This window comes from Loxodonta africana, chromosome 6 (assembly GCF_030014295.1).
Source record: "Loxodonta africana isolate mLoxAfr1 chromosome 6, mLoxAfr1.hap2, whole genome shotgun sequence".
Classification (NCBI taxonomy): Eukaryota; Metazoa; Chordata; class Mammalia; order Proboscidea; family Elephantidae; genus Loxodonta; species Loxodonta africana.
The window spans coordinates 26,933,839-26,953,834 of NC_087347.1; the positions used below are offsets into that span (position 1 = coordinate 26,933,839).

The 19,996-nt window shown below is 52.4% G+C and overlaps 1 protein-coding gene across 4 annotated transcripts; it reads left to right on the forward strand.

Annotated features, from left to right (window-relative positions):
• The first annotated feature begins 2,461 nt into the window (after positions 1-2,461).
• On the forward strand, positions 2,462-19,905 carry PTPRN (protein tyrosine phosphatase receptor type N). Of its 4 annotated transcripts, XM_003406050.3 has the most exons (23): positions 2,462-2,581; positions 4,072-4,122; positions 4,359-4,472; positions 5,983-6,079; positions 6,967-7,228; positions 7,313-7,670; positions 8,108-8,239; positions 8,823-8,857; positions 9,553-9,821; positions 10,027-10,113; positions 10,405-10,484; positions 10,693-10,757; positions 11,372-11,590; positions 12,043-12,243; positions 12,339-12,486; positions 12,633-12,706; positions 12,943-13,020; positions 13,133-13,252; positions 14,733-14,899; positions 18,111-18,164; positions 18,777-18,841; positions 18,962-19,035; positions 19,256-19,905. In XM_003406050.3, the coding sequence occupies exons 1-23, from the start codon at positions 2,467-2,469 to the stop codon at positions 19,325-19,327; spliced, it is 2,937 nt and encodes a 978-aa protein (XP_003406098.2). In that variant the 5' UTR covers positions 2,462-2,466; the 3' UTR covers positions 19,328-19,905. The 4 variants fall into 4 exon arrangements, with proteins under 4 accessions (XP_003406098.2, XP_003406099.2, XP_010600127.2 ...); XM_003406051.3 differs by lacking the exon at positions 10,027-10,113; XM_010601825.2 differs by lacking the exon at positions 19,256-19,905 and having other exon boundaries at positions 18,962-19,249.
• The last annotated feature ends 91 nt before the right edge of the window (positions 19,906-19,996 follow it).

Sequence of the window (19,996 nt, forward strand, 5' to 3'; positions counted from 1 at the left end):
CGGTGAGGTCCACATGTGTAGTCACCATTTACATTGTTGAAAAAAGGTGTTTGCAATGAACAAGTCCTCGGTCTTGCAAAATTCTATCAGGTGATCTCCAGTGTTGTTTCTATCACTGAGGCCATATTTGCCAACTACCAATCCTTCTTTGTTTCCAATTGCCAGTAATTATCAATGCATCCTGATTGCATGTTTCATCAAATTTGGACTGCAGAAGTTGGTAAAAATCTTCAATTTCTTCATCTTTGGCCTTAGTGGTTGGTGTGCAAATTTGAATAATAGTTGTGTTAACTTGTCTTCCTTGTAGGCATATGGATATTGTTCTATCAGTGACAGTGTTGTACTTCAGGATAGATCTTGAAATGTCCTTTTTGATGATGAATGTGATGCCATTCCTCTTCAATTTGCCATTCCTGACATAGTAGACCATATGATTGTCTGACTCAAAATGGCCAGTATGAGTCCATTTCAGCTCACAAATGCCTAGGATATCAATGTTTACATGTTCCATTTCATTTTTGATGACTTCCAATTTTCCTAGATTCATACTTTGTACATTCCACTTTCCAATTATTAATGAACATTTGCAGGTGTTTTTTCTCACTTTGTGTCATGCCGCATCAGCAAATGAAGGTCCTGAAAGCTTGACTCCATCCACATCATTATGGTCGACTTTACTTTGAGGAGGCAGCGCTTCCTCAGTCGTATTTTGAGTGCCTTCCAACTGAGGGGTTAATCTTTTGGCACTACATCAGACAATGTTCCACCACTATTCATAAGGTTTTCACTGGCTTATTTTTTCAAAGTAGACTGCCGGTTCCTTCTTCCTAGGCTGTCTTAGTCTGGGAGCTCTGCTGAAATCTCTCCACCAAGGTGACCCTCCTAATGTTTGAAATCAGTGGCAAGGCTTCCAGTATCACAGCAACATGCAAGCCACCACAATATGACAAACTGACAGACACATCTAACTCATGGCAATCCTATGTGTTACAGAGTAGAACTGCACTCCATAGGGTTTTCATGGCTGTGATCTTTCAGAAGCAGATCACTAGGCCTTTCTTCCAAGGTGTTCTGGTGGGTTCAAACCACCAACTTTTCAGTTTGTAGCTGAGCACTTAACCTAGCCATTAGTAACCCTAAAGCCCGGATTGTAGCCTCTAGAATCAGCCTTTCCTCAATGCTACTAGATCTCTTTGGAGAAATGACTGCTTCTATGTCTGAAGCAGTGAATAAACAAAATTGAGCCTGGTACATCTCAGAGTAACGTAAAGCAGGGGAGCTTTCAACAATTGATGAAATATGTCACAAGGACACCAGAGTCACCTTAAAGGAACTCTCCCTGGCATAATTTGTTAAGTCAAGGTGATGGGTATATGAGTATTCACTATGTTCTTACATCCTTTTTTTATATGTTGAAAAAATTTTAATAAACTTATAAAGAGGTTTAATGGGAAACAACTGAAACAAGAGAGCAAAGCGATCAGATTTAAGCTTTAGAAAACTCATTTCTAGCTCATAAGGTGCCAAGAGTGGAAGCAAACAACCATTAAGAAATTACTGCAATAGTCATGATGAAAGAGTACAGCAGTTTCCATAGAGCTCTCGTAGTGAGTATGGAGAGAAGTAGGCTTAAGTGAACTATATTTCGCAGACAGAAATAACCATAAGATTGTTGATGGTCTGGTGGTGGGAAGGGTCGGGAGAAAAGGAGAATAAAGACTAATAACCAAAGCTACTATGTATGCAGTGTTTAGTATGTGTTAGTCTAGTCATTGTTCTAAGTGATTCACAGCAGTTGAACTCATTTAATCTTCACGACCATCCTTCGAAGTAGGTACTATTAGCATCCTCATTTTAATATCAGGAAATTTGGACTCAGAGAGGTTAAGCAACTTGCCCAAGGTTATACACCTAGGAAATGGCATTGCTAGAACTGGAATCCAGGCATACGTGCCTAACCATTCCTGCTCTTAAGGATGACGTTGGTACTATTGATTAAGATATCTAAAAGTATCTATCTATTCACTTTTCTGCTCCTCACCTTAAGGTTTACACTCCTCTGTCATGGGTCTTTCCCAGTCCCCAGCCAACTATAACCTTTTTTGCCAACCCTAAGACTAGGAAATAGCAGTGGTGGTCCTTGGGGAGGAATATATATCCAAAAAGGGTTGGCCAACTGGGAATTCTAGTCAAGTGCCTACTATTTGGTGGGGGAGGGAAGGGTTGAGCAGGTACCCCGCTAAGACAGGGCTCTTACGCCATGTATGACGCAAATAAGCGTAAAAGCCGGGGGTATGAATGTCGTCACTACCCACCTGAGATTGGCTGAGTAGCCTTGGGAGGGGCGTATAGATCCCGCCTTGTGGGTGGGTGGGGAGTGGCAGGCCCCGCCTTGGTCCCTCTGACAAACTCCCGCCGGCGTCGCTGCGGCTTGGCCGGCGGAGGGAGAGCACCGAGCCGGGAAGGATGAGGCGCCCGCGTCAGCCTGGGGGTCCCGGGGGATCCGGGGGTCTCCGGCTGCTCCTCTGCCTCCTTCTGCTAAGCAGCCACCCGGGGGGCTGCAGCGCCATTAGTGCCCACGGTCAGGAGAAAACCTGGGGGAGGGGAGAGGGAGCTGGGAGCAAAACCCGAGGGAGGGTGGGAAGGGGAGTGGCATGAAGGTAGGAAGCTCGGATAGAATATGTGTATAGGGTGGAATGGGGGGAGGCACTGATGTGAAGAAGGCGGGAGGACATTTGGGAGGAAAGGGGCGTAGGCCTGGAGGTAGGGCTCGGAATACGGGGGCGGGACCTAGGAGAAGCTAGCTCAGGGGAAGATTGCGGGTTCGAGAGGAAGACTGGGGGTGTATATGGGCAGAGGGACCTAGAGCCGGCTACAAGACCACAGGAGAAGTAAGTGGCGCCAAAACGCCAGGGAGATAGTGGCCGGCGCAGAGAGTTGGGGAGCGAGGGGCTGAGAAGGGAACCGGCAACTCGGTGTCCAGGGCCGTGGGCATCGTGGTCCCAGTTCCGGTAAAGGGTTGAGCAGGGGGAGGGGCCAGAGTTTCTCTTTAAGCCTAGAAAGAAGCCGATTGTTGTGATCTGATCTCCAATAAGACGGGGGCAGCTGAGGAACCGGGCAGGAAAGGATGAGGAGGGAAGGGTCCCTCCCGTCCCCCTCCCCACAGCCAGGCCGGGTGCTGACTCACGTCTGAGCGGACTGATACAGTCAGCGCTGACTCATGGGCCGGGGGCAGGCGGAGGGGGGGGCCGTGGTGGAGGGGCTCAGCCTCGCCGTCTGGCGCCCCCTTCCCCCACCCGGGCTTGGAGGCCAATGCAGGGTACTTCCTGTGACGCTGTGAGTGGGCAGGGTGGTGGATGAGGGGTGGAACGGAGGGGTCAGGTCTTGTGGCGACTCCTCGCCCTGTCACTCCTCCCTCTCCCGTAACTGCCTCCAGAGAGCCCCCGGCGGCGCCGGCCCGGAGCTTCAGCACCGCGGACAGCGCCAGCCGCAAGCAGGCGGGCCAGTCGACTATATGCGGGCCTTGCAAGGGTCACTCCTCTTTCTTTTCAGTGCAGGAAGCGCTGCATTAGAGACCCCCTCTTTTTTGGGGTTCTTACCCTATTCCCTTACGGGTGTGTGTGTGTGTTTGTGTGTGTGCGAGCGCTAGAATTTCTACTTCTTTTGCGCTCTCGTTCATCACGGGATGCTTTTGAAGATTTGAGAGAGTTTCCCTTTCCCCAGAATTTGACCAAAAACTCTCCCATAGTAATTCTATGAGAGCGCAAGTATACGATTCTCCACCACCACTTCCCCCCATGCACCTGGAAGGTATTCTCCTCATTACTCAGTTAAGAAGACTGAGGCTTTTAGGGAAAGGATCCAGACTCTCAGATCCTAAAAATCCAAAGCCAGGTCTTAGGCTGCCTTCTCTTAAAAATTCTAGGCCTCTTCCTTACTCTCCTCCTAGCTTAAAGCCTTCCTTTGAATGAAAGAGTGGACCCCACCTGCTTCCCCCTTTCACAACCTGTCCATCCCTCTGGCCAGTCGATGTATGGGGTGTCTGAGCCTCTGGCCCCTGTTCCTCTACAGGCTGTCTGTTTGACCGCAGGCTCTGCTCCCACCTTGAAGTCTGCATTCAGGGTGAGTGAGGCCCAGGCATAGGAGTCACTGAGGAGGGGGGAGGCACAACAAGAAAGACAAGGGAGGAGAAGGTCTGGAAGGGAGGAGAGGTCCTGGGCTTGGGGGAGGGGCTGGCCCAGAGAAGCAGGGCCTCTGAAGCCAGGAGAGGAGGTGGAGAGAGTTCTGTTCATTTTCATCCTGGATTTTGGAAGGCCTCTTGTCCAAGCCCCCTACTGACACCACTTTTGTGCTCTTAGATGGCTTGTTTGGACAGTGCCAGGTGGGAGTGGGGCAGGTCCGGCCCCTTTTGCAAGTCACCTCCCCAGTTCTCCAACGCTTACAAGGTGTGCTCCGACAGCTCATGTCCCAAGGTGAGATCTGGATGCACTGGAGGAGAGAGACTAGAACTAGGTTAGATATGTGTGGGTAAGTGAGGGTTGCCTGACCTGAGGATAGGCTTTCTTCTACCCCAAACTCTCTTCATGAAATATTCCTATACGTTCACTTCTGGAACCTCACCTTCCCAGACCTTGATGGAGAAGGGACAAGAAGAGTGGGAGTGGAACCCTAGAGATGAGCTGTTCATACTTGGACTTTGGAGGGGCCCAGCAGAGGCTTCTAGAAGAAGCTACTGGAAGTGGCCAGCATTCATCTCCTTGTGACTAGCCCCACTCCCTGGAACTGTCTGAGTGCTCTAAAACCAGAAATACTGGGGTCCTCAGCCAGAACATCCCACCCATCCAATTAGTAAGAAGTAGGGGAGAGTTGCTGGGAGGATGTTCTTCAGTAGGTAAGAGGGGACAGAATCTTTTGCTCAAGTGAAGGAACTGGCTTTAAATTGGAGCACAGGTAGTCTAAACCAAAACCAAACCCAATGCTGTTGAGTCGATTCCGACTCGTAGCAACCCTATAGGATAGGACAGAGTGAACTTCCCCCATAGAGTTTCCAAGGAGCGCCTGGCGGATTTGAACTGCCGACCTTTTGGTTAGCAGCCTAGCACTTAACCACTATGCCACAAGGGTTTCCAGGTAGTCTATATAATGTTAATAGGCAAAAAGCTGGAGGATGAAGGTATGGATGCTGGTAGATTCTAGAATGTGAGTTAAGAGCAGCAGAGATTATATGTCCAGAAACAGGGAAGAAGGAATGGGGATGGAGAGTGGGAGATGATTCCTTTGGAAAATGTGACTGATTTTTCCTGAGAACAGAGTTTCATGAGGGAAAAGGGCCAAACAGGAGAGTTGCTTCAGGATGATGATGATGGTGGCAATGATGATAATGGTAATGATAATACTAGGTGTTTAAAACTAGTGTATAGAGCTTTAGGGTTTTCTGAGTATTTTCACTTCCCTGAACTTACTTCATCTTCACAATAGCCCCATAAAGTATGCATTATTCCCACATTAAAGATCAATAAAACTGAGGTTCAGGATCAGCAAAGGGAATAATAACAATAGCAATAATAATTACATAGTGGTAATAATACTAATAGCGTCTACTGAAATTTCATGTGACAGGCACTATTTTAAGCATTTCATCTGTGTTTGGTTATCACAAAAATCTTAGAAAGTATGATTCCCTATTTTACAGGTGAGAGAATAGAAGTTTAGAGAGATTGGGCTATTTGCTCAAGGTCAAACAATTTGTAGGTTGTGTAGGCAGGATTCAAACATAGGCCGTCTGATTCTAAAATCTGACCTGAGGGCAAGAAGAGGCCAGCTCAAGTCACCAACCAGTGGACCACCTCCACTACCGCTCTACTCTGCCAAACCCAATGCACTGCAGGGTAGGGGGCGCAGTTCCCATCTTCCACTGGTGCCTGTTACTGGGCCCTCAAGATGTCGCAGGAACCCACCTCACCCCATCCTGTCTCCTGGCAGGATTGTCCTGGCATGATGACCTCACCCAGTATGTGATCTCTCAGGAAATGGAACGCATCCCCCGACTTCGCCCCCCAGAGCCCCGTCTGAGGGACAGGTAGGCAGCTTTTCTCAACAACTCCAGCATGGCAAGGTAGATGAGTAGTGGTCATCCTAATGGATAGAGGGAAGGAGCATCAGTGTGAGCAGACTAGGGCTAAGTTGTGGGTAAAAGAAGCTCAGGAATGGTCAGTCACTCTGACTCCCACATATCCAATAGGAGTTGACTTTATCCCTGGGGATCCGGCAAAATGGGGGCGTTAAAAAACTGTTTTGAAAAACTTTTGACATTTGATATTTCAAAAGAGGCATCAGAGTAGTCAGCATTGGGGAAAATTATAATTTTGTTGAACTTAAGTTGTTTAATGCTTCAGTTTTGTTACTAGGTGGAATTACATATGTCAGAGCATAACCATCTCCTGCGGTTAGGGCCTCTCGAGCCATTGTTCAGGCCCTGCAAAGCAGGGGGAAGTCAGTGAGGCCCACGAGGCACAGATGATGATTCCTGGATGAAGAAGGCTTGGGAGGGGGCAGTCCTGAATGTTTGAACATACACCTGGAGGGTCAGGTGTAGGGACATGGCACACAGGGGCAACTGAGCAAGCACAGCCACAACTCATCTACAGAGGTTTCCAGTGCCCTCACCTGCACCTCTTCTCCATTTCTCCATCCCAAGCCTCATGCTTCTCTATCCTCTGCAGCTGTCTGAGGGACCTGGGCATGCTTACCAGGGAGACATACGATCTCTGCCCAGGCTCTCTGGCCCTTCCCCAATGCTACTCTATCCTCCCCTGAAGCTACCTCATTTATCATGACGTCAAGCACACTCTCAACTACTGAGATTATCTGGACCCCACTATTTTTGCCTTGTAAGCTCTCTAAGCCCTTGCCCCACACAACCAACACACACACACACACACACACACACTTTGCTTTCCTCCTCAGATCTGGCTTGGTGCCCAGGAGACCTGGCCCCACTGGGGAGCTGCTTTCACAGGGCATCCCCACTGGCTCTGCCCCTGCTGCCCAGCACTTGCTTCCTCGATCTCCAGCAGGTGGGGGCGGAGCTGGGGCAGGCTCTTCTCTGTCCCCTCTGCCGGCCGAGCTGCTGCCCTCTCTCTTGGAGCATCTGCTGTTGCCCCCAGAGCCCCCCCACCCCGCCTTGAGTTATGAACCCACCCTGCTGCAGCCCTACCTGTTCCACCAGGTGAGCCCTAGACTCTGGCCCTGTCCCAGCCCCCGTCTCCTAGCCCTGACATTTGCGTTTACTACGATCTCTGGTTTCCCACAGTTTGGCTCCCGCGATGGCTCTCGGGGCTCAGAGAGCTCCCCAGGGATGGTCAGTGTTGGCCCCCTGCCCAAAGCCAAACCCCCTGCCTTCTTCAGCAAAGTTGCCTCCAAGGGCATGTTTGGGGTCCACCCTGGCCACTCCTACGGGGACCCTCCAGGGCCTTCACCTGCTCAGCTTTTCCAGGACTCAGGGCTGCTCTATCTGGCCCAGGAGCCTCCAGTGCCCAGCAGAACCAGGGCACAAAGGCTTCCAGAGCAAGGAGGCAGCAGCCAGGCAGAGGACTATGCCTCAGAAGGCTATGAGGAGGAAGGACCAGGGGGTCGCAGGGAGAAGCCTCCTTTCCCAGCAGTGCAGCCAGGTAACAGAGTCTTCAACATCCACCTGCCTGCCTGTGGAGGCCACTTGGGGAACCATGGGGGCTCCTTCGTGGCTATCCACGTATTCACTTAATGTGTCCTTTAAGTCATTCATACACTTAACTAATGCTTGCTGACAACCTAATCTATGCCAGGCACTAGTTAGGCACTGGGAATACAGTGGTTAGTGAAGCTGACATGACTCTTCTCTGGATGGAGAGTCAAGATGTCCACGGTGGGCCTGAAGTTTGGTCTTGGCCTCTGGAAGGTCTTTTCTTCAAAGTGTGGACAAGGGCTGGGAAAGGGAGGATATCAGTGTCCTGGGGTTTGAGGAGATGCTCTTAAATGAGTTAATTCACTCCCACCTTCCACTCACCCATCTGCATCCCATTAGTTCATCCCACCATAAGCCCTAAGCTCTGTGTCTGACTCCCAGCAGATGTGAGTCTGCAGAGACTGGCAGCTGTGCTTGCAGGCTACGGGGTGGAACTGCATCATCTGACCCCTGAGCAGCTCTCCACCCTTTCAACCTTGCTGCAGCTGCTGCCCAAAGGAGCAGGAAGAAACCTAGGTGAGTGTCCAGGCAGAGAGACCAGCCACTCCCAGCACCACAGAGGCTTCTTCCCCCTTCTTATGACCACACGGAGCAGCCTGGAGGGGAAGAGTCAAGGTCATGGGAAGGGAGTTCTTCTGAAACACAGGGTCATAGCCATCCAAGCCTAGGGAGCATGGGGTGGGGTGGAGAGTTGAGGGACCAGGTCAAGAGAGGACTGGAGGGGAGAAATAATGGAAAAAGAATCCAATGGAGAGTGTGAGCAGCAATAAGGATGTGCCTAGAAGGGTATGGTCAGTGATAATGAGGACCCAAGGAGGGGCATGGCCAGTATTAAGGAGATGCCAATAATCAATGTATAGGACAGAACGAAAAAGAGCTTTGAGAGATGTGGACAATGGCAGAGGGAGGAGTTAGAAAAACAATGAATTATGAGGAAGAACAAACAGGGAGTGAGGCCATGCTTAGAATAAGACCAGTGATAGGGGCTTGGCCAGTGACTGAGAGGAAAAAGTCCACAGCAGATGTAACGGGGTGTCTGGCCTTGTCTCCCACCTGCTTTGGCCCTTTGCCCATGGTCCATGTTTTCCTATTCCTACAGGTGGGGCTGTAAATGCTGGAGCAGACATCAAGAAAGTGAGTTCCCAGCACCTCCCTGATCCATAAAATGACCCATAGCAGTACTTCCCATTGCTGACGTCTGAACCTCAGGATCAGGACCCATAATTCATATCCTCCAACCCCTCATTTTGCAAATGGGGAGGTCAAGGCTCAGAGATTGCAAATTGTTGCCTAAGATGTCATATTAAGTGAGACAGAGCTGGATGCGGAATCTAAGTACAAGCCAAAATTCTTAATTTGCTGCTCTTTTCACAGTAATAATTTCAGGCCATGCTCTGAGGAGCCCTGGCAGAAGAGGGGGTTTGTAAACAGGCAAGCTCCTGGCCTCTGTAACTTGAGGAGCTTTGCTTCCACCTTGCACGTGTTGGATGGCTAAGATTTTGTGGCTAAACAAATTCTAAAAATCATCTTCTACTCTTACCCTAGCCTCCCTTGCTCTGGAGGTTTTCCCTGACTCCGGTCCCATTCTGTGCATTATTACTGACCCTGCCCCATTCATTCACTCCTTTATTCATTCATTCACCCTCTTGGCTCAAATTTGCTGGGTGCCCTCCTCCCACCCCCGGCTTTCCTGGGCTCTAGGGGTACAAAGAGAAGCAACTCCTAAGTTCCACTGTGGGAGCTAATAGTCCAGCGTGTAGAATTCCTTGCCCCCAGCCCTCCAATTCTAGCACCAGCTCAGCCACACCCATCTGCTCTCTTCTAAACAGACAATAGAGGAACAGATACAGGGTGGAGACACAACAGAGCCTCTGCCGCCCACACCCTCCCTGCCTGGACATCCCACTGCCAGCCCCACCTCCAGTAAAGGCCAACAAGTGCTGAGTTCCCCAGAGCCCTCCAAAGCTGCCAGCCCCCGTGCCACACCTGTCCTGCTGGAGAAGAAAAGTCCACTGGGCCAGAGCCAACCCACAGTGGTAGGACAGCCCTCAGCTCGGCCATCTGTGGAGGAGTACGGCTACATCGTCACTGATCAAAAGTAAGGGTCCTGCTGGGGGAGCTATCCAGGCCTCTAGGGGATGGACTGGTCTGCCTGGCAGGAAGCAGGGGGCAGAAATCCAGATGTGAAGGACACGACATGGGGAGGTGATGGGTTGCTCTGCACCCCAGGGGTGGCCTGTTTCAAGAAAAAGTGACTGAGTGGATCCCCCAATTTCCTCCCTCTGCCTGCTCACCACCTCCAGGCCCCTGAGCCTGGCTGCAGGCGTGAAGCTGCTGGAGCTCCTGGCTGAGCATGTACACATGTCCTCGGGCAGCTTCATCAACATCAGGTGGGGCTGGCACCTTGCTGGGGGTGGCAGGGATCTAGAAGGCAGCTGGAGGGGGAGGGAGATGGAGGGGCCCAGGAGAGGAAGAGAAAATAAGCTCTGGGTAAAGCGCCAAGATGGGTCAGAGAGATGCTCCCAGCTGTATTGAAAGAACAGCCACATCTATCCCCATCCAGTATCTTTTACCCCTGCTCCAGCCCCATCCTCTAGTGGGGAGAAGGCCAGAGCTGGCCTATCTTGTAGAGTCTTGGGGTCTAGGGTTGGTGAGGCAGTAACATAGCTCCAATTTGGCAGTGTGGTGGGACCAGCCCTGACCTTCCGCATCCGGCACAATGAGCAGAACCTGTCTTTGGCTGATGTGACCCAGCAAGCTGGTAAATACTGCCCCGACCTTGACCTCAGGCTTGGTTCCAACTCCAGCCCTAGTGTGATACACCCAGGCCTGTGGATGATGCTCCCCCTGCAATATTCCAAGCCCACATGGGCCCTGCCTGTCACTTGGCATGTCGTGACATGGGATGCGGACCATATGGGATAGACCGCATGGAGCTAGAGAGAATCTGACCTACCTCCTCTCTGCAGGGCTGGTCAAGTCGGAACTGGAAGCCCAGACAGGGCTCCGGATCTTGCAGACAGGAGTGGGACAGGTATGAGCTACCTGGAGATTCAGTCAAAGCCCCAGAGGGCTGACGTTCCCTACAAGAAATGGAGGCAAACTTGGCTGGAGAACTGAAGCGGAAGCCTCATTTACCTGTCTGGCCCTCTGGCTTTGCCAAGGCAGGCCCTCCCCATGCAGTTTTCCTTGTGACCAGCAGATGGCGCCAGTGGCTCCTCCTCCTTGCAGTGGGCACGCCAGCGTTCTATAGGAGGGCGGTATGCTTGGCAAGAACTAGCTGAGATGCCCATAGCCTTCTGGAGCAAGTCACTAAAGTCCAAGGGAAATCTTTGCGCAGAAAGGACATTATACTCAAAACATATTTCCATTCTACATCCAACACTGATGCCTCACATTCTACTGTTCAATTCCTTGGGCAGAGCATTGATCTCTCTCCACTTTTAAAACTAAGTCTCTGGCACTGAAGTGTGGTTGAGTTGGTCCGATGGGGATTGAGAAAGAGCATCGTAGGTTCATCTGAGCTCTTCTGCCTGTACCACCATGCTCCTACCCCCCAGCTTTGCCCAGGGTATGTTCTAGCAGGGTGTGGTGGCACAGCAGAGGGACGAGAAGCAGCCCCCCTTGATCCCAGCCTTGTTCCCACAGAGGGAGGAGGCCACCGCAGTCCTTCCCCGACCAGCTCGAGGCACCTCTCCCATGCGCTCGGTGCTGCTTACTCTGGTGGCCCTGGCAGGTGTGGCTGGGCTACTGGTGGCTCTGGCGGTGGCTCTGTGTATACGGCAGCACGCGCGGCAGCGGGACAAGGAGCACCTGGCAGCCCTGGGACCCGAGGGGGCCCATGGGGACACCACCTTTGAGTACCAGGTGTGCAGCCCCTGATATTTGCTGAGGAGAGGAAATGAAGGGGGGCTTGGGAATCTAGGTCTTGCATGGGGTGAGGGTGGGAAGTTGAAAGGGGAGTGAGCCCCTATCCCTGGGAATGTTCTGGCAGAGGCTGGAGAAGTCCCAGTAGGGGAACAGTGGGAGCATTTCAAATGGGGTGGGAATCGGGAGCAGAGGGTTCCTAAGGTTCTTCTCAATGCTGAGATTCTGGAGCTCTGGGACTCTACTCTGTAATAGCTGAGGCTGTGATGACTGTCACCCAAGCAGAACTGCCCTGATCAGGATAAAGGCCAGTGCTGAAAGCTGTACACTAGGGGAGATGGGTTCCATTTAAAATCAGTCAAGGACTAGCCTAGGGGCCCCAAATTCAAGCCAGCACCCTGTTGGAAAGGCTTCCGGGACCCCTGGGCCCCAACCTGATCATTCTTCTGCAGGATCTCTGCCGCCAGCACATGGCCACAAAGTCCCTGTTCAACCGAGCAGAGGGTCCGCCAGAGCCCTCGAGAGTGAGCAGCGTGTCCTCCCAGTTCAGCGACGCGGCCCAGGCCAGCCCCAGCTCCCACAGCAGCACACCATCCTGGTGCGAGGAGCCTGCGCAGGCCAACATGGACATCTCCACAGGGCACATGATTCTGGTCAGAACTGGGCCTGGGCCTGGGAGAAGGGGCAGGAAGGTGGGAGAGGCAGGGATGATGGCGTGGGCCAGAGCTGGGCTGTGGTGCCCCTGCAGGCATACATGGAGGACCACCTGCGAAATCGAGACCGCCTGGCCAAGGAGTGGCAGGCCCTGTGTGCCTACCAGGCGGAGCCTAATACTTGTGCCACTGCCCAGGGGGAGGGCAACATCAAAAAGAACCGCCACCCTGACTTCTTGCCCTGTGAGTGAGCCATGCTGGCCTTCTCTGCTGGGAATGCTGAAAGGCTTGGGGGAAGGGGCTGGGCTCCTGGCTCAGGCTAAGTGCCCGGGGTGCCAGGACCCCAGTGACAGAGGGGGCATCTGGGGTGGGCTATGGGGTATGTACAGATGACCATGCCCGCATCAAGCTGAAGGTGGAGAGCAGCCCTTCTCGGAGCGATTACATCAACGCCAGCCCCATTGTGAGTGGCCCTGGACCCGGCCACCACCTCTACCCCATCCTTATCCTGCCCTCGGCCCTGTCATAATCTCCATTCCCCTGTGGCCACAACATACCCAAGGTCCTGATATCTTAGCATGGAAACGGGGGCGGGGAGGAGACCAGGTTCCCCCAGACCCCATCCCATTCCCGCTGACCAATGCCTCTCCATAGTGGAATGTCCCCTTCTGACTCATGATGCATCTTCCCTGCCCTTAGATTGAGCATGACCCTCGGATGCCAGCCTACATAGCCACACAGGGCCCGCTGTCCCACACCATTGCTGACTTCTGGCAGGTGGGCTCTTGGAGGGAGGGCATCTGTAGGGACTAGAGGCTCGCATGGCCAAACAGGGCCAGCCAGAACCCAAGGAGGTTAGGGTGGTGCTTACTTGGGCCTCTGTCCCTAGATGGTGTGGGAGAGTGGCTGTACTGTCATCGTCATGCTGACCCCACTGGTGGAGGATGGCGTCAAGCAGTGTGACCGCTACTGGCCAGATGAGGGCTCTTCCCTCTACCATGTATATGAGGTCAGTAGGACCTCATAACCGTGGGACAATGGGAAGGGGGAAGGTGGATGGTGGCATACTCATATATATACTCACATGCATATCCCTATATACATATGTGTGTCCTGTCTATGCCAAGAGAGAATTCTAGGAGCTTATAAGAAAATGAAGGCGCTCCGGTGGCACAATGGTTAAGCACTTGGCTGCTAACCGAAAGGTCGATGGTTTGAACCCATCAGCAGCTCTGTGGGAGAAAGATGTGGCGGTCTGCTTCCGTAAAGATTACAGCTTTGGGAACCCTATGGGGCGGTTCTATTCTGTTCTATAGGATCACTATGAGTCAGAATCCACTCTATGGCAATGAGTTTGGTTTTTGGTTTATGGGAATATGTGCAAAAATAAAGCTATAAAACCACCAAAGCAGAGATAAGAAGCTAAGAGCCAAGAATAAGTGAGACAGGGAAGATAATACCCAAAGACCAAGAGTAAGACCTACTTCAATTGAGCTTAACTCTGAGTTTCCTGGAGACCAAAGCAAACAAAGAAATACCACCAGTCACACATGTTGCTTATGAAAAATGGGAACAAACCTTTTCATTAGTAGAGAGGATGGGTGGGGGCAACCGGGCAGAAGCAAAGCAGGGGAAGGAGGAAGAGATTCTGGGCAAATAGAAGGTGATCCTTCTTTAAGACAGGAGATGTTAGGAGACACTTCTCATCACTAGATGAGCCCTGGACAGTAGCTTTCCCTGGTGGTGCAGTGGTTAAGCAATTGGCTGCTAACTGAAAGGTCGGCAGTTCAAACCCACCAGGTTCACTCCTTAGGAAAAAGATGTGGCAATCAGCTTCTGTAAAGATTGTGTTGTTAGGTGCCCTCAAGTTAGTTCCGACTCAGAGCATCCCTCGGTATAACAGAATGAAACGTTGCCCAGTCCTGAACCATCCTCCCAATTGTTGCTGCCTTGCAATCAACCCCTATGGAGCAGTTTACTCTTGCCTATTTTTTGTGAGTTGGAATCCATTTGAGGACAACAGGGTATCATGAGCACTCAACAGTCTTTTGTTTTGGTTTGGTCTGGTTTGGTTTTTATTGGACCTCATCATAGTTAAAGAAAAAAAATCTAATAAAAACATTACAGAATTTCATCAAAGTTTATGGCGCATGGAGCAGGGACACTGTGCTAGACCGGAGGCCAACAAAGAAACTGGCGCCAAGAAGTTCACAATAATATTTGTGTCTAGTTGGAAAAGCCACCAATTGTCCTGAGAAGTAGATAAGTCACACAGACAGCTAGGGCTCTAGGGACAGCTGGGACAGTTGGGTGGCTGGGTGGGGAAGCTTTCTGGAGAATTTAGAATCTGAATTGGCCTGGTGGCTGGGAAAAGCGGAGAAGGTGCCATCTAGACGTGGAGGCTGCAGAGCCCACAGGCGCCTGGCAGGCCGAGAGAGACCGGGCCGGTGGCCGCTGCCCCTCTCAGGCCTGGGCCCACTCCTCCGCAGGTGAACCTGGTGTCGGAACACATCTGGTGTGAGGACTTTCTGGTGCGGAGCTTTTACCTGAAGAACGTGCAGACCCAGGAAACGCGCACTCTCACGCAGTTCCACTTCCTCAGCTGGCCGGCAGAGGGCACTCCGGCCTCCACGCGGCCCCTGCTGGACTTCCGCAGGTGAGCGCCCAGCCCACCTTAAGAAGAACGTTGCTGGACGAGCCGCCGGGGCGGGCACCCACGCAGGCTCCGAGGAGTCTGGGGAAGGGGCGGCGCAAGGGAGAGGCCTGGGAGTGGGGCGCCCCAGTACATATCACTGCAGCCCGGGCCCAGTGGCTCCTTGTGGGGTCCTAGGTCAGATACGCAGACCCTCAGCCGGGTCATGCCCCCACCTGGAGGCTCGTACTCTGCCCTTCGGCCGCTCCTTCCAGACCCCCCACCAGGGCTGATGCTCTGTCTGGCTGTGTCCGTCACTTCTCTCTCCCCACCTCTCCCCCGCCACCCCATCCCTGGTTTCTGAGTCTGCTCTGTAGTCTCCTTCAGAGGCTGTCTTTCCTGGCCCCATCTCTTCCACTCCCCTTCCCTCGCTCTCCTGCTTTACCCACCCCCCTCCCCCCAAAGGCTTCCCTTACTTCTACCTCCCCACCTCTCTATCTCTCCCTCCTCGTATTGGCTCCTGCTTCCCGTTTCTCCTCCATTTCTTGGTCTTGTTTGCTCTCACATCTCCAGCACTATTTTCCTACTTCCTCTGCCCCATCTTCCCTTTTTTTTTTTTAAACCTTCTCCCTGTCTCTTTGCTTCTATTTCTTTCTCCATCTTCCATTCTCTCTCCCGCTTCCCTTTCTCTCTTTCTGCCTCTCTCCCTCTCTATTACTTTCTCTACCTCTGTCCACGCTTTCCCTCTATTTCCATTTCTCCTTCTCCCCACCTCTCCCCTTTTCTGTCTCTTCTCTCTCTCCCTTTTTTCCCCTCCCTCCCGCCTCCACCTGTCTGTGTTTGCCTCTCTCTCTCTCTTCCTGCCTGTCCTAGTTTTTCCCTCTCTCTGTCTCTCCGTGTCCTTCCCGCTCCCCTCCTCCCTCTGTCCCTCTCTCTGTCCTTCCCTCACCCCTCCTCCCTCTGTCCCTCTCTCAGGCCTTTCTTCCCTCCGCCCTCTGTCTGTCTGTCCTCTCCCCTCTTCCCGCTGCCTGTCTGTTGCTCTCTCTGTCCTTTCCTCCCTCTCTCTCTCTCCCTCTCTCCCTCACAGCTGCCAGTGTCATTTTTGTGATCTGCAGCTAGTATTCTCACTCCAGTTGCATAGTCACAAAAGTGATCATTGGCAGGTGTGGCTGCTGCATGGACAGAACAGACAGGACACGTGGGATCAGGACCACCCTGCAGGCTGCGGGGAGAGCTGGGGGTGGGGGTAGGGGCAGAGAGAAGAGATGAAGAATGCCAAAGGTAGTGTGGGAGGATCTCTGGGTTCTTGGGGACATAGTGCAACTGGTAGGGTCTGGGACAGAAAGCTTACTGAGGGACTTGCCCTGTTCTGACACCAAAACCATGCCCAGGCCAGGCCTCCAGCATCTCCTGCCTGTCCCCTCCCCAGATAGGCAGCTTAGAAGCCTGCCAACATGGGCAAGGGCCCTACCTGCATGGCAGCCTCCCCCTGATTCATTGCCCCTTGCCAGGCTGGCCAGAGGTCTCTGGTGCTGGGCAAAGAGCAGAGGAGCAGTGCTGGGGTGGGGACCTGGGTATAGTTTCCGAGCCTCAGGACAACGATTTCTATTTGAGGTCTCTAGGGCCTGAGACACAGCCATCTTCAAAACAATGCCAGGAGTATTGGAGCTATCTTCTATTTTCCACATTTAAAAAATCTGGTTAGAACTAGTACCTGAACCTCTTTTAGGCCTGCACAAGTAAACTAAAAGGTTATGTTTCTTTGCTTTAGACTGGAATTATGTAAACCCAATATATTTGATGTTAGATACAAGAACAAATTAATTGCTGCTTAATAAATGCAGTTTGGTGAAGGTCCACCAGAGGAAAGGTGAAATAATAAAGGAGTTTTCAGAAAGTGACCCGGAGCAAGTTCCTTGACCTCCTGGTTTCCTTACCTGTGAAATGAGGATGAAGACACATGCTTTAGGGGGTTGTTGGAAGATCTAATAGAGTTTATAAAATCTGGTTTAAGTGCCTGGCACACAGTAAGGATTCAATCAATTAATTCTAGCTACTATTTATCATTATTATTATTAAATGATTGGGAGCCACACTTATGATTACTGTTCAATCCCATCCCTGTGACATACTAACCAATACCCCAGAAGATCATTGTGGACTCCTGTAAAACCATCCAAATTACCCGACCCTGCAAGTCTGGAGGAGCCAGAGTAGAGGACCACTAAGTTCCAAGCTTCCCTTAAACAGTCTGATGGCCCCTAAGAAGCTCCTCCCTAGTCCTGGCTGAGAGAGGGTACCAGAGGTCTGCTCCAGACTCTCAAAGCAGGAAGGTCATAAAGGACAAGGGCAGGTTAGACTGGGCCACTGAAGGAGGGAGAATCCCTCTGCTTCTTGCTGAACCATGGTTAGGGGCAGCAAAGAAGGGTGGGAGGTCCAAGTGGACCCCAAGTCTGAATACCACCCTGCCATGGAGCACCTGGGCTGAGATGGGGCTGACCCAGGGATATAGGCAGCGGCATTACGTTCAGAGATGTCCTCCCCAGCCTGGGGCTACTTGACATCATTAGCTCTTTACATGGGTTATCTCATATAATCATTGTAAGAACCCTAAGGAGAAGGTTGGAAGGTTATTATTATTATCATCCCCATTTTACAGATAAGGAAACTGAGGCTCAAAGAAGTTGAGTTAGTTATTCCAGGTGTGTAGCTTGGATACATGGCTCGTAAACAATAAGGCAAGCCCAGTGCCACCAATGCCAGCTCTGGCTCTTTGCCTCCAGCCTTGACTCCATCCAACGGTCACGCACGTTGCTTATGGAAAATAGGAGCAAACATTTTCATTAGAGAGGATGGGTAAGGAGGGAACTGGGCAGAGGCAGAGCAGGGGAAGGAGGAATAGATTCTGGACAAATGGGAGAAGGTGATCCTCCTTTAAGACAGGAGATGTTAGGAGATGCTTCTTGTCACTAGATGAGCCCTGGACAGTAGTTTTCCCTGGTTGAGTTAGTTGTTCCAGGTGCATAGCTTGGGTACATGGCTCGTAAGTAATGAGGGAAGCCCAGTGCCACCAAAGCCAACTCTGGCTCTTTGCCCTGACTGCTTTCTCCAGCCCCCTGCCTTGGGCATGGGGGGAGAAGAGGCAGAAAGAGAGGCCACAGGTATGGGTTTTGCTTCCCCCACCCCACTGTGCTCACAGCAGGTAGCTGGTCCTCACACCCACTTCTCGTTGCAGGAAGGTGAACAAGTGCTACCGGGGCCGCTCCTGCCCCATCATCGTGCACTGCAGGTGGGTGGAGACGGCTGTGGGACGGGATGGGACAAAGTGGACACGACAGCCCAGGCATTCCTAGTTTTGCCCCCTCCCTGGGCCGATGGTCTCCCATTCACACCGCCTGCCTCGCCCCTTGATGCCGACAAACCACAGTCCATGGGCCATATCCAACACACGACCTGTTTTCTTAACAGTCCATGAAATAAGTATGGTTTATACATTTTTAAATGGTTGAGGAAGGAAAAAAAAAAAAAAGACTATAACAGACTCTGTGACCCTCAAAACTGAAAATGTTTACTGTCTTCCCCGTTACACAAAAGTTTGCCGAACAGAAGTCTGGCCAGAGGCTGGAGTGGGCCAGACCCCCTCCCTACTGCTGCCTCCACCTCAGGGCCACCAGAGCTCTCCTTTTTGGTTGACCCATTGCCGAAGTGACACTTCCAGGGTCACAGGTTCCCCACTCAAGGCCCAATTCCTTCATCTCAGCTCACTCACGCCCTCCCCAAGCCAACCCTAGTGGACTGACCAGTGCTTTCTACCCTCTTCACTCCCCTCCTGAGCCTCCTCATCTCTTCTGTCCCTCCCCCTTTCTGCTGGGTCCTGAGCCTGTCACATCTCCTGTTTCAGTGATGGTGCAGGGAGAACTGGCACCTATATCCTCATCGACATGGTTCTGAACCGCATGGCAAAAGGTAAACACCTTCCCCAAGGGACCTGCAGCCCTACCCCCGAGGGCCATGAGCTCTTGAAAGGGCAGGTTGTCACACCTCCTCTGGGCCCCCCCTGAGGAGCTTTCTGTCCCACACCTCCAGGAGTGAAGGAGATTGACATCGCTGCCACCCTGGAGCATGTTCGTGACCAACGGCCGGGCCTCGTCCGCTCCAAGGTGACCATGCCTTCCTGCCCTGACCTGATTGCCCCCCCTTACCCAGCACCCACGTCTCAGCCACCCCAGGGAAACCAGCAGCAGCCTGCCTTCTTTTGCCTGCTGGTGTAATGCCCCCCAGGAGATTCCCCATCTTCCCTGGGAATCTTCTCAGCCCCCCCTCTCCTAGGCCCTCTTGGGGCCAGCCTCCCCCGACCCTCCTCCTCTTGCCCTTCCCCAGGACCAGTTTGAATTTGCCCTGACTGCTGTGGCAGAGGAGGTGAATGCCATCCTCAAGGCCCTGCCCCAGTGAGCCCCCTCAGCCCTCAGGGGGCAGACAAGCCTCCCCCTTCTGTGCTGTGTGAGCATCTGTGTACCCACTCTGATGCCCCCACCTGCCACCTTGGCCCTCCTGGGCATGTCCAGCCCTTCCATGAGGTGTGTGTAAGGAATGGGAGACGAGAACAGCTGGAGTGCAGGGCACCCCGTGGGGGAGCTGGCAGCCGGCTGGGAGGAGACTATGACAGATTCTGTGACCCTCAAAGCTGAAAATGGGCCCACCTAAGTTCCTTGGCCACCATCTCCCATGCTCCTGGAGGTGTACTCCCTCCCCCAGTGTATACTCCCTCCCCCATTGTGGGCAGGATAGGGTGGAGGGGGCTCCAGACCTCAGCTCCTGGCTTCCCCATCCCGGCTGCTGCGCTCTATCCTGCCTCCTTGACCTTCACTCCGGATCCCTGCCCTTCCAGCCTTCACCCTCAGGCCTCCTCTCACCGCCCTCCCACCACGTGCCACTTAACCTCTCTCCCTCTGGCACTAGAGAACATTTCTAGAAAAATCTACTTTTGTATCAGTGTGAATAAAGTGAGTGTGTTGTCTGTGCAGCTACAACCCAATCTCCTACGCATTTCTGTTTGCTTTGCTTCCAAACTCCAGCCCCAGCTTCTGTCTGGAGCCAGGCTGTGGAGTCAGGCTCTCCTAG